Raw genomic sequence first — 13,465 nt, forward strand, 5'->3', positions numbered from 1 at the left:
AAATAAAGTCCATTAGAAAATACTTTTCAAAATGTTTAAGCCACTCAAATATGAGAAAATTGAAAAACATGTTCCTTCATACCATACACACTGAAATTGTTTGATGGGCTAAGAATAATAATTTCAGAATAAAATTTGGGATTAACTTTATCTCATATTTGATTTGGTATATTATTTATTCCCAGCATGACTTTTACACTAAGTGGCGAGATTAATTATCTCATATAGAAGATGGGATAACTAATTCCATGGGATATCCTACCATTGTACCAAACAATCCCTTAATGTTTGTGTGTTGCTATCGGTTTCTTATGATGTCTTCTTTTGTCATAATCTTTCTTTTATACAATAATATATTTAGTTTTTTTGGGGTCCTTCTATCATGTGTTTGTTCTTACTTAGTCCGATTAACAAAGAGCTTGTTTGGACAAGTTATAGTTTGTGTTAGTGACTAAATAATTTGAAAAATATTTTTCCTAATAGTTTGTGTTTGGTCAATAATAGTTTCAAAAATATTTATTAAGTGTCAATTACTAAGTAATTTGATAAGGATGAACCTATGATATGGTCCATATGGATAATCTCTTGTCCTAAAAAAATTCAAAAGTATTTATATTTGGGAGAATGCTACTTTTTTATCCCACTTATTCTGTCACCGGTCTCTAATTTTGATTCAGAAAAGGGTTAACATAAGAATCTTATTTCAAAACAATTTCTGGAGTTTTTCCTTATCAAATATAAGTTCAAAGTAATTTCTAGAATTTTTTATCCAAAAGTATCTTACAAGATGATTTAGAAAAGAGTTAGCATAAAGAATCTTATTTCAAAGTTTTACTTATCCAACATGTCTTACGAGAAAGAAACATTCACAATGTATTTTATTGCACAATGGCATCCCACATCTAAGGATAATGGGTTTTCACATTCATATCAGAAAAATAAACGAAAAACAATTTCATACAAACAACGAATTGCTTCTATCACAAAACCTAAAGCGGAACTAGAGCTTTTGGGTAAGAAGGCAGAAAAAAGTTCACACCAAAATTGAAGAAATGGATTCAATACAACTAAGATAGCCGAAAAAACAAACAAATAAGAAGTTCACTATGCAAGCTTATAATTAAGCAAATATATCAAAGCTATCAACATCTCAAACAGTAAAACAAAACCGTTATGACTATGTTACTAACATAGACAACTATAAATGAAATTCATCGACAGGACAGGAGTACCGCTTTCAAGATTTCAAAAGGAAATGAATTAATCATTTTTTCTTCTTGGCCTTTTGCTTATCTTTTTCTTTCTTTTCCTTGAGTTTCTTTTTCTCCTTTTCTTTCCTTTTTCTCTCTTCTTTTTCCTCCTCTTCTTCTTCCTTTTCTTTCTTTTCCTCTTCTTTCCTTCTCTTTTCCTTCTTTTTCTTCTTCCTCTCTTTCAATTCTTCCTTTGTCAATTCTTTTTTCACACTGAAACACATATTTACAAACTTAACATATAAATTACCTACTTTCTATTTGATAATTTGGCCTTATATACATATCTTACATGCCTCTTTGTTTTACATATTGCCGGCCATTCCGGCTAATGTCTAACATTTTGTTTTCTAATTCTTGTAACTTATAACATCAAATGATGTACCTTTTTCCCTCAAGGAAAGTTACAACAATAAAGTTAAGACTCAGTGTCATCTCAAAGACAATTTCACACTATCAATTTTCGAGTTTTTTCATACAGAATGAACGTATTGTGTATGTATCGATAATTGATACGTGTGGTTTGTTGAAATAGTCAAATACATAGTAGTAGTGAAATTTTAGATGTATTATTTCCCAATACAAAATTTACCAAAGATGTTGGACAATATTTCTTCAGAGATGTCTTCTCCACTTATTTGTCCAAGGGACAAAGCAGCTTCTCTAAGGTCTATTGTCCAGAAATCAAAGGGCATATCTTCCTCAATTGACGATTTCAACCTCACGAAAGCCTCCTTCGTTCGAATAAGCTGCTCACATTGTCTCTGGAAACCAGAAAAAGCTGCCGTTTAGTGGAGAATTGTATTTTCTTACTAAAGCCATGAAATTATGAGTAAAAAGATGACGATAAAACAAAACAAAAAACAAAAAAACAGTACAAAAAAAAAGCTTAGTACTTTAAGGGAAGAATAGAGATACAATGCTCTAGGTTACGTGAGATGGCCAGTTTCAACCCAAAATTTGGAACGGAACAACAGTGCACGGCTTCAAAAGTTGGCTATAGCATGTCTTTTAGACTATTAATAATAGATTCCCAGAGACAACTAGTGTTCAGGTTGAGGGATTTCTCAAGCAATTACAAGTTTCTTAGTAGGCCAGTTCGGTTGGCCATTGACGCTTGGAAATTGGAGGCAAACTGACAAAATCACTAGATTGCTGTGCCTAGAGTTGAAGACTGCAGGACTGAAAAGGTCACTCCAACACCTAATATGAGAAGATCTAGAACTAACACGGTTGTCCTGACTTGTTAGTTTGGTGGGTAGAAAAAGCATCACCATTCATTTGATAACTCAGCAAAGAGAGATATACAATAAGAAAGATCTTCTATAGTGACATGAATATAGATTAGATGCTGAGAAGCATTTAAGTGACGAACAGTTTGATAACTTAGCAAGGAAACAACAGCCTTTTGTAACCTTACAAATCCATTTACTTGTGTTTAAGAAAGCATATGGATAAAGACGTAAGCAAGAGAATTTTTCAGTTCATTTCATCATTCACTCGTCCTCCTGTCCCCTTTTTTCTTTTTTTGGGTACAAAAGCTAGACAGTAGAGTATTACTGCAGAAAGGGAATGAGAAAATTTTGATTCCCTTTCAAGGATCGAATCTGAAGATCAATTCTTCTTTGTTTGTTATGATTTCACTCCTGACAGAAGGTTCAACGATCCTCAGCAGATTCACATAAGAGCTATCTAGCAAATAATTAGCATTCTCAATATCACTACATGGATCTACATTATGGACTCTTGAGAGAGAAAAAGAAGATCAGTAAGCTAACCTGGTTGACTGTCCATCTGCGACCACCGACAGGAATCTTATTGAGACCCATAATTTCTATTATTGCTGCCTCAAGTTCTTGAATCCCTTGACCATTGACAGCACATGTTGGAATGTGTTTGTTGAAGGACAAGCCGCATGTATTAACCCATTCATAAGAGCCGGATGGAGCACAGTCTATTTTGTTAATTACCAGAATCAATGGAGAGCTACATCCCGATGCAGTCTGAAACTACAGAAACATAATGTCAAATGTTTTCTCCTAATACTAGAAGACAATAGTAGAGTTGCTGAAACAAGAATCAGCAGCTGTCTAGCAATGGAAAACAAAAGCTAAGTCTAATCAGAGACTTTCTTCTATAAGTTCAATGATAAAGGAGAACGAGTAAAGTTTCCCATGATGAAAGATGGGAGTTCTCTTGACAAAAATCATAAGCTTCTGTCTTTAAAGAAGCAAATGTTAAATCAATTAGAACAAGTTTTCCAACACATTTCTGTCAGACTGCTGCTAAAACTCTATAGGGCATGTGATAAGTAACCATAGATTCTGTTAATAGCCTTGGTCTATTTTACATACTGGGGTCCAAGTTGGATACCAATACGCGGAAAGGTGTCTCATTTTCCTAGGCCTTTATTTCAGGTATGGGGACAGAGCGAAAACTTGTATGATATTTTTCTTGTGGAACTGGAAAACGTGTATGATATTAAGAACTAGCATATAAAGTATAAAGGCCATTCAATAGGAGCAGTAAAATGTTCTTTTGGTCTTCTTCTTTAGATATCAGCTTCAGAGGAAGCTAAAAAACCTTATTCATTCAGCTCTTCTATCTCCCTTCATCTTTGGCAGAGCTCTCTAATAACTTGAAAAAATAGCGATATCTTCCTTAATCACCTACTCTCGGTTCCATTTCTTTTTTAATTTGTTATTCAACAACGTAAAATACTTTTTTATTAAGTTCAGAATGAGACATCTTGCATCTTTCCTATTTGTTGAAGACATCGCATTATAGTACACACTTCTTGCTAAATTTGAACATAACAGAGTACCACCAGATCATCCTGTTTCAGTATTTCTTATAATAGATTGATACTTCAAAATGCAATACCCACTTGCAGCAACTCAAACACTGAACTGGGAAACATTCTTTAACTGTACCTACTCCCATTTTCCATGTCCCCACTTTAGGTGACTCTTAGGTTCAAGAGGGCACTAGTAGTCTCCAGCTTACAGATGATAACTTTGGATCTTCATTGGCTGCATAATATAGAGCACACTAACTTCGAGCAGATGCAAAAAATATCCATACTAGACTTACTTTGACCAACTCAAATTAATGGAAACCAATGATAACAAGACAAAATAAAGCAAGAATATCTTTCTTCAACTTAATGGATAACAGATTATAAAAGTTTAGATTAGGGAAGAAACAAATACTTTGTACAGATACTATTTCATGTTCAAAGTTAACGATAACATGAATCTGTGAGCTTATAAACCTGATTCCTTTGGATTCTCTCAAGGAGCTTTGTATCCTCCGGTGTCCACCCCTCTGCTGCACTTATGGTCATTATTACAACATCAGCATTTCTGGCAACAGCTTCAGATCTTTCCACACCTGTGAATAGAATGCTAGGAAAATCAAATAAAGTAGAAACTTAAACACATTTAGTTCATCTCTAATTTCATCAATGGAAAAAAGGAGACTAGGAAACAATGTCAATAATTGGAGTTCAAGAAATACAATGCTGAGGTAACACAAGGGTGGTGACTACGTTCACCAAGAACTCTGACTGAAGATTAAACAAAAGAATGTTTAGGCAAGGTCAATGATAACTCTGACAAGTTCATACAGTTTGGACATATGCAATTCTTTGGAGACACAATCATGAGCAAACTCTAAAAATGAAGTTATGTTTCCAATCTAAATAAATGCTAAATGCCGCAAGTTAGATGAGAAAATCAATGTAGCAATGACAGAAATACACTTAAATGCATAAGAAGTATTGAGCCATCAGACTGTGTATAAGAGCTGATAAATCGCCTTTCAAGGGTTAACGGGATTTGGTTCATTCATTCTCAAAAAAAAAAAAAAAGAAGAAGAAGAATCTGGTTCACTAAATATTTTATTTGTTCAATGACCAAAATTTCAACAGATAAATGGCAGGCTCCAGTCAACATTCGAATGGCATAAACTCGCAAATGGAAAGGCCTTACCAATTTTTTCCACAACATCATCAGTCTCTCTGATTCCTGCAGTATCAAGAAGTGTAACAGGAACACCACGAACAGAAACATTGGCTTCTAAAACATCCCGTGTAGTACCAGCAATATTTGTAACTATTGCTCTATCAGTCTGCACGCTAATATAAGGCACGAGATTAGAAATGAATGCCAGTAAGATAATAACACAGGAAGCAGACACTTTAGACTAGAGAAATTCTAAAGAATGGAGAGTGTGCTTAATATGACTTTATATTTTTGAGAAAAATATTTGTCATGAAACACGTTTTATTGGTCTTTTTAGTAGTAGTAGTAGTAGGGGTTTGATAAAGTAAAGATCAACAATCATGCTTATATGTTCGTAGAAGCAAGTGGAACGCAATAGGAGTTGCAATACTTGTAGAGGAAAACAACTTGCACCATTAAGAACACAAGTTATTTTATATTATGCGACAATTTAAGGTAGGCAATCATAAATTAGAGGATTGAAATGGCTCATTACTTTTTTAACTGTCTATATTCGCAGGTTTAGGAAGAAGTTCTGAACTGTGGCTTGTAGATAAATTCACCGTGATAAATTGAGTCTAGCATAACCTATTGCTGGCTAGTATATAATTTAGATTGTGAAACTAGCGATTCAAATCTATATATACTTTCTATACCAAAAAGAACAATTTGGTCTTTAGCAATAAGCAAACTGATGAAAGTGTTCTTCAATGGATCCCTGGAAATGGTTCAACAAGAGCTAAGGGTGCAAGTCACATCCTATGCAAATTATAAGAACTGGGAGCTGGCCATTGCATGGACTTCTTAGTATATGTTTCCAATAACAGGTGGAATTTCTTTTTACTGGTCTACATTTTGTTTTAGATTTAGTTGTTGATTTAAAAGTTGATGCCACTGTTAAGAGAAGTAGTGATAACTATTCAGAAAAATAATAAGTACAAGGATCAAGGATGAGATGGTAAGTAATGGGTATATTGGTGGAACATACTTTGCTCCATGCATTAAGAAGGCTTGATTTCCCAACATTTGGTCGACCAACAATTGCAATCTGCAAGATATTCATTGAAAATCATGTTATCTTAATTATAAGTTCAAAGCAGGGAAACATAAAAAAGCCATTTTTTGGACAGCCAGCTAAACAGCTAGATGTGCTTTAAGTTATTCTCAAATTCATTGACAAATTTAAGACATGTGTTCTTTGTTTCTTTCTCCTTTTCGCTTTAATAATTAGTTCTCAGGAAAAACGTCAACTTGGTCAGCCTAAGTGCAATACAAAACCTGTAGTCCTGACTGCAGAAGCTTGTCATAGTTGGCAGTTTCCAGTGCATTATCCAGATCATGCAGCATCCCATATATTTTGTCCATAGTAAGATTCAGATCAAGGGGTGGCATCTCGTCATCGAAGTCAAGACGAGCCTCAATTTCAGTTAGCAACTCCATACACCGAGTTCTTAGTGATTTGACCAACGAAGAAAACCCACCCTGACAAAAGGAACACATCATTCAGCATCATTCCCCGTCACTAAGATAAAAGGCAAACAAAATAAAACACAATGCTGAGTTTGTGTCCTTATTGATGAATCTAAGGGTCAACAGCTCTTTTCTTTTTAGAAGGGTCAACAATTCTTGTAATTAAAAAGTGATTTTATACAGATGAACACCTCAATTCCTGCTAATGCAGCATCTGCAGCAGCCACTGACTTGGCAGATATTAACTTTTCCACATTCTCAGCTTGAGAAAGATCCAAACGACCATTTAAGAAGGCGCGGAGAGTGAACTCGCCTAGTAAAAGTGAAACATAAAAAGAGGTGAGTTGGAGTAGAAAGACTCTCACCTATTTTATGGCTGCACAAAAAAAAGGTGACAGTTGCTGTGAACCGGCCTAGTAATTAAAGCTTTGACAAGTCAATTCAATGAAACCTACAGAACAATGTACAGACAAATGAATCTTCACAACAGTTTTCAAACTATAGGGACCAATTCTCACCAACCTTAGCTGCTGCAGGTCTAGACATCAAAACGGTCAATTAAAGAATACAAGGATGCAGCTAACCTGGCTCCGCGAGCCTCGCACCAGCCTCCAGACAAGCCCTCAAAACACGTTGAAGACACACTTCACTTCCATGACACTGAAGTTCTATCACATCTTCTCTAGTGTATGACTTTGGAGCCAGCATAGGAACCACCAGAACCTATGCAAGAAAAAGAAAAAGAAATTTAGAGAGAAAGAGAGAGAGAAGAAGATGAATAAAACTACTGGAACTATTAACCATGACTTCCAACATATTAATTACTTTAGTGTCTATTTATTTCTTCAAGGTAAAGGCATGAAACATCTGTTGCTACTAGGAATGCCCTGAAACAGACTCTCTTTTCCATTCTATAGACACCTTTCCCTCACCTTATCTATAGGGTTATGATAGAATTAAAGGAAGAACCTATTTCTCACAGGTATGAACATAATAAGAACAAACAAAAAGTACTAGAAATAGTAAGGAGATGTCGCAAGGCCTAAAATCAGATATGAAGCAACAACAGCACCAAACTCTTAAGATCTCCAATGTAGTATAATTCACATGTCATATCTAAAGAACAAATGCACCAACAAGAGGGGAAATTCTAGAGTTTCAAATTATACCTCATCAATCACATTCCCATGAGAGTCAGAAACAACACCATACTCTACAACATGGCTCTTAGGCCTCCACTCAGACGAACTCCTTTTCTTCTTTTTCACCTTAGGATGAAATACACGACCAACTATAGGCACTGCAAATGGACCAGATAACCGAATAATCCCAACTGCAGCTGCTGGACCACCCAAAGAAGTGACAATAGCAGCAATGGTGCTAGTATTCACAGCTGGGTCAAGAGGGGTCACTGAACCAGACCCCAATAACCTCTCATCTTGCTTCAGCACCAGAGTACTACTCTCTGCAATAAAAAATAAAATAAAAACATTGAAACTTTGGCATTAAAATCAATACTTTCAGCAGCAGAGTATACAATAAAAGAAATATTGAAACTTTAGCATTAAAATCCAATTCTTTTAGAACCACATAATTCTCTGCAATAAAAAAGATTGAAAATATAGTGGTAAAAACAATTCTTGCAGCACCATAGCATTCTTTGCAACAGAAAGATTGAAATTTTAGCACCAAAAACCATTTTTTTCAGTATTAGAGTACTGTCTGCAATAAAAAGATTAAATCTTTAACAGTAAAAAACAATTCTTTCAGCACCACAGTATCTTTATAACAGAAAAATTGAAACTTTAGCCCTAAAACCCAATTCTTTTAGAACCACATTATTCTCTGCAATAAAAAGATTGCATCTTTATCACCAAAAAACAATTCTTTCAATACCACAGAATTTTCTGCAATAGCAAGATTAGCATTAAAAATCAATTCTTTCAGCACTAGAGTAGTATATGCAATAAAAAGATTGAATCTTTATCACTAAAAAACAATTCTTTCAACACTAGATTACTATATTCAATGAATAGATTGAAACATTAGCATTATAAAATGGGTATGCAGGAAGATGAAAAGAGTTACCTTTAGAAATAGCATGAGGTTTGATAGTGGGTTGAGAAGAAGAAAGAGGGAAGAGAGAAGAGAGTGTTGTGTCAATTGGGATAGACAATTTTGGGAAGATGGAAAAGGCTATGGAAGTGGCTGGTGGGGTAAAAGGGGAACGTAAGTGGGTGAAGAGATGGCGGAGTGCAGGTAGCAAAGCCATTTTTGGGGGCTTTGATAAACCCCTTGTGCTTTTCTTTCTTGTTCTTGATGATAAACCTTTCATTTTCAATCACATGTTTTGCACGTGACCAAACACTAATCATAAGTTTTACATTAATTAGACAAATTTTTGTGTTGTTCATAACTTTAATACAATTTTCATTCATAAAAAGGGTCAAGAAATATCGTTGATCAATTAAAATGCCTTAAATTTGTCTTCTTTTCCATCTATTGGATTTCAATTGCTCATAACGTTAAATTTTTTAATTAAAACTTGTCACTCTTTTATTTATTAAACCCCCAATTGCTTTTTACGGCTCACTTTTCGGGTAATAGCTTTGGACACGCAATACTATATTGTATAGACAGTCAATAAGTATATAAAAAACACAAGTATTTATTCTTGCTTCTTAGTTCAATTTTTGATGGATTGAGCTAATAAATGAGCAGGTCAATAACCCATCCAAACTTGGATGAGTTGAACAAAATATATTTTTATGGACTAATTTTGACACCTCTCAGCTTTATAAAGGATTCATACAAGCTAATTGATTCATTGATACACAAACACATATATATACCTCTTTATAACTTTTTTTTTGGTGAATCACATACATAAATTCCTGGTAAGTTCAACATTGCTTAATTTCAGCAAAACCTTCATTGAGAAGAAAGTTTTGAACTATACAATCCAAAAGGTAGCTAACAAATCTTTGGCTTATTCAACCAACAACCCAACAGCAGCTTTATAACCACAATTGGCTTATTCACTCTACATTTAACAAGTATATGCAAGTTGATTTTTTTATCTCCAAGTCGATGTTAGACTACTTCTCTCGGCTATATAATGCCTGGACATCCAAGCATAGCTGCATTTACAAGTTACAACTTCAGACTACTTCTGCAGGGGACTTTGCGGAACAGGTCAGGACAGCATCTCCTACAGTGAGAAATATCTTGTCCTCGCCAATTTGACTCATGAAATCAGATGCATGCAGCTTGTCAATCACTACTCTTCCAGGATTCGAGAGAACTAGCTGTTCATACACGTACAAGCACACACATATTTTAGTTCAGATACTATGTTTGGGGTTGATTAAGTTATCAGGTTTATGAAAATTACCTGAACTTCTCTCTTATGTAGGCTTCTGTGCAACTCTTCAAAGGCATGGATACCGCTAGTGTCAATGTCAGTCACAGCTGCAAAGAGTAAGGGAAAAGAAATACGAGATGAGTGTTGTTTGCTTCTACAGTTATCATATTTAGTTGGGATTTTTAAAGACAAAGGTAACCATTTTCTCCACTTACGCGACATGTCAACTATCAAGAACTGAATTTTAGGTTGGTTAACTGATTCTAGTTGCTCGTCTTCATCCGTTAGCCATCTCAATATCCTGGAAAACAAGTTCATTCTCATGAAATAGACACTCTTTTCGCCAATATGAAAGCAAAATTAGTTCATGTTTTCAGTTGAAAATTGAAAAACGTCATATAAATTCCGATTAAAGATAGAAGAAATAATGTCTTGCCTCTCTCTCATGTAGTTAGAATTTGAAAAGTAGATAGCAGAATCAACTCTCACTATTAGTACACCGGGAACTTGTGTTGCCTCGGGGTATTGTTGAATGTTCCTATATACATTTGTCCTAGGGATCTTGCCAAGAAGAGCTGTTCGTGGCCTTGTGACTTGGAGGAGAATCTTAGCAAATGATATTGAGACCTATTTAATAAAAAAGACAACGAGATTCAATCATTGAACTGTCGTGGCTTTCCCCTAATGAATTTGTTAAGCGTTGCTCAGAGAAATACTTACAGCAATTATAAGACCTATCTCAACAGAGGCGAAAACCACACCGAAAAATGCTCCCATGCAAGCAACAAAATCAAATTTGTCGATCTTCCAAATCAAAATCGTTGCTTCATAGTCTACCAATCCAATGACAGCAGAGATAATGATGGCAGAAAGGATTGCATTCGGAGTGTACTCAAAAAGAGGGGTTATGAACAACAATGTCAGGACCACAACAATAGACATGACAATGTTGGAAACTGCAGTCTGGCAGCCAGCCATGTAATTTACTGCTGAACGAGAGAAGGAACCTGCAAGAGCGAATTGGGCAACTAGTTACAGAATGCCAAGAGAAATGAAGTACTCATAGTATTTGTTTGCCTTAATTATAAAACATAAGATAATGATGAAGCACATTAACAGATCAATCCACATTTGATTTGAAGCGATTGGAAAATATTACTATATGTTTTATTAGTACTTCAGTCATTTTTTCTACCTGTTGTCACATAGCATGATGTCATGGAGCCGACGACATTCATTGTCCCAAGTGCCACCATTTCTTTGTTTCCATCCAACTGATAGTCCTTCTTTGCAGCAAATGATCTTCCAATTGCAACAGCTTCCTATGAACGAGAAGATAGAAGTATCGCAATTGAGTAGAAGAAGCTAAGTTGTGACCTATTTCAAAAAAATTAATTAACCAATTTTCTTACCGTCAATGCAATCATTCCAGCTACAATACCAATCCTAAGCCCTTTTAGGAGATAATCACCGGTGAAATATATTTCCTTGACTGAAGGAGGATTGATTCCTTTCTCAATGTGTCTCACCTGGTAAGGTCATTACAGAATTGCATGAAATATTATTTCATTACGCTCGAGCTGAATGACTACACAAAGAAACAATGCCACGAAGCCACTAAAGTAAGCACTTACAATCTCGACTCCTTGTTTTTCAGCATGGGTTATGTAGACCAAGAAGGTGGAAAGAATGACAGAGATCAGAGGAGCAATTGCAGGTATCCAAAAGAGCTTTTTGTTCTTCTTTCCCTGATTTTCAAAGTCATTTAAGAATCAACAAGAAGCTACCAAGTACTTTAGGTTCAGTGATAGACAAAAGTTAGAAGTCTTACAGCGTACTTCGCGAACAAAAGGAAAGTTAAAAAGATTGCTCCAATGAGAATCGTTGGCCAGTTCCACTGCAAGTTTGTTGATTATGAAAAAAGGTGCTATTATTATCGTTTCTGCAAGATAAAACCTCTTAGAAAGGATGCCTTAAGGGACAAGATAACTTACTCCATGCTGGGCTGAACGGCATACTGATTTCATCACTGAAATGATATCAGTTTCCTTAGTAAACTTCTTGATGCCCAGAAAACCTTTAAGTTGCTGAAGCGCAATTGTAATGGCCGCACCACCCATGAAACCAACAATAGCAGCATGTGATAGGAAGTCTATTAAAAATCCCAATCTGAAAAGGAAGCAAAACAAGCTGTCTGTTAGCATGTCAAATGATATGAAGAAAATCGAAATATAAGGTGTACACTACAAGCTCTTAATCTTAGAAATTCTTATATACCTTAGGATTCCAAGAGTAGCTTGGGTAATGCCAGCAAAAAAGGTAGCTGTAAATGCAAGCCTCCGGTATTCAATTGGATTTGTCGTTGGATCGATTTCACTGCTTAGGAGAGACCCTAGCAATAGTGATACAACAGCAACAGGTCCTATCGCTATATCTCTCGAGCTACCCATGAAGGAATAAACCAAAGGTGGAACAAAGCTGGAGTCTGGCAAATGTAAAGAAAAAACATGTATGAGAAAGGCTCTTTTAATACTATACTAAAATGAACTAACTAGGAAACCGGACACTTACATAGCCCATACTGAGGAGCTAAGTTTGCGAGTTTTGCATATCCAATGTCCTATTAAACCAGTTACAATATGGTCAAACTCATCAAAAATAAAAGTCCAAACTTCTTCAATTGATTTACACAAGTCATATGCGCATGCTCTATACCTGAGGAATGCAGAGACTTGCAATAGTCAGACCAGCAATAACATCACCTCTGAATTTGGAAACATTATAGCTTTTACCCCAATCTAGTATGGGAAATACAGCCTGCAAACCAAGGATAAACTTCCGAGACCTTGGTTGATCCTTAAAGGGGCGTAGAGGATCATCTGAAAACAATGTTTCCTTTACAGTAGTCTTAAATTCATCGAATAGGTTCTGTTTCGGTGGGACTCCAACCTTGTGCATATATGGTGGTTGTTGGTGCTCCGAGGATGACAAACTTCGGTAGTCCATTTCTTTTGCGTTTATTGCCTCAACGCTAGATAGACCCATCTTAGATTAGAATGAACTTATTCACCTGTAAGACAGCGGTAATATAATTTCTAACACATCAGTAGGAGAACTACTAAGTTCCAACACAAGCTTGTCATTGAGCCAAATCAACAAAATACATTTGTATGTTCACTACAAGCTTATTATTGAGCCACATCAACAAATGCATTTGACACCGCATAAAGGCTGGATGATCAAATTAATTGGCTTCTACTCAACTACTAAACAAATACTCCAATCTTAGCATTATTCAGTGCTACATTCTCTAAAACTTGAGAGCAACTAATAAGAGAAACATGCATGACGGGGGGGGGGGGGGGGGGAAAGGCCCT

General features: G+C 35.6%; 2 protein-coding genes across 3 annotated transcripts; both read right to left on the reverse strand.

Moving 5' to 3' along the window:
* Nucleotides 1-1,681: 1,681 nt before the first annotated feature.
* Nucleotides 1,682-9,145, reverse strand: LOC102579005 (tRNA modification GTPase MnmE). Of its 2 annotated transcripts, none has more exons than XM_006353955.1 (10): nt 8,813-9,145; nt 7,894-8,189; nt 7,309-7,447; nt 6,916-7,037; nt 6,533-6,736; nt 6,243-6,302; nt 5,243-5,381; nt 4,525-4,643; nt 3,029-3,253; nt 1,682-2,014 (listed from the first exon to the last, which is right to left on the reverse strand). In XM_006353955.1, exons 1-10 carry the CDS (start codon nt 9,057-9,059, stop codon nt 1,820-1,822), a joined length of 1,746 nt encoding a protein of 581 aa, XP_006354017.1. In that variant the 5' UTR covers nt 9,060-9,145; the 3' UTR covers nt 1,682-1,819. The 2 variants fall into 2 exon arrangements, with proteins under 2 accessions (XP_006354017.1, XP_006354016.1); XM_006353954.1 differs by having other exon boundaries at nt 3,029-3,259.
* Nucleotides 9,146-9,601: 456 nt separating this feature from the next.
* LOC102579554 (sulfate transporter 1.3-like) lies at nt 9,602-13,205 on the reverse strand. The gene is made up of 13 exons (XM_006353956.2): nt 12,804-13,205; nt 12,660-12,708; nt 12,366-12,573; nt 12,083-12,257; nt 11,920-11,985; nt 11,723-11,836; nt 11,501-11,617; nt 11,284-11,410; nt 10,809-11,095; nt 10,525-10,715; nt 10,304-10,389; nt 10,119-10,195; nt 9,602-10,032 (listed from the first exon to the last, which is right to left on the reverse strand). Exons 1-13 carry the CDS (start codon nt 13,131-13,133, stop codon nt 9,886-9,888), a joined length of 1,974 nt encoding a protein of 657 aa, XP_006354018.1. The 5' UTR covers nt 13,134-13,205; the 3' UTR covers nt 9,602-9,885.
* Nucleotides 13,206-13,465: the final 260 nt, after the last annotated feature.

The sequence above is a fragment of the Solanum tuberosum genome, unplaced genomic scaffold (assembly GCF_000226075.1).
Source record: "Solanum tuberosum cultivar DM 1-3 516 R44 unplaced genomic scaffold, SolTub_3.0 scf00164, whole genome shotgun sequence".
Lineage (NCBI taxonomy): Eukaryota > Viridiplantae > Streptophyta > Magnoliopsida > Solanales > Solanaceae > Solanum > Solanum tuberosum.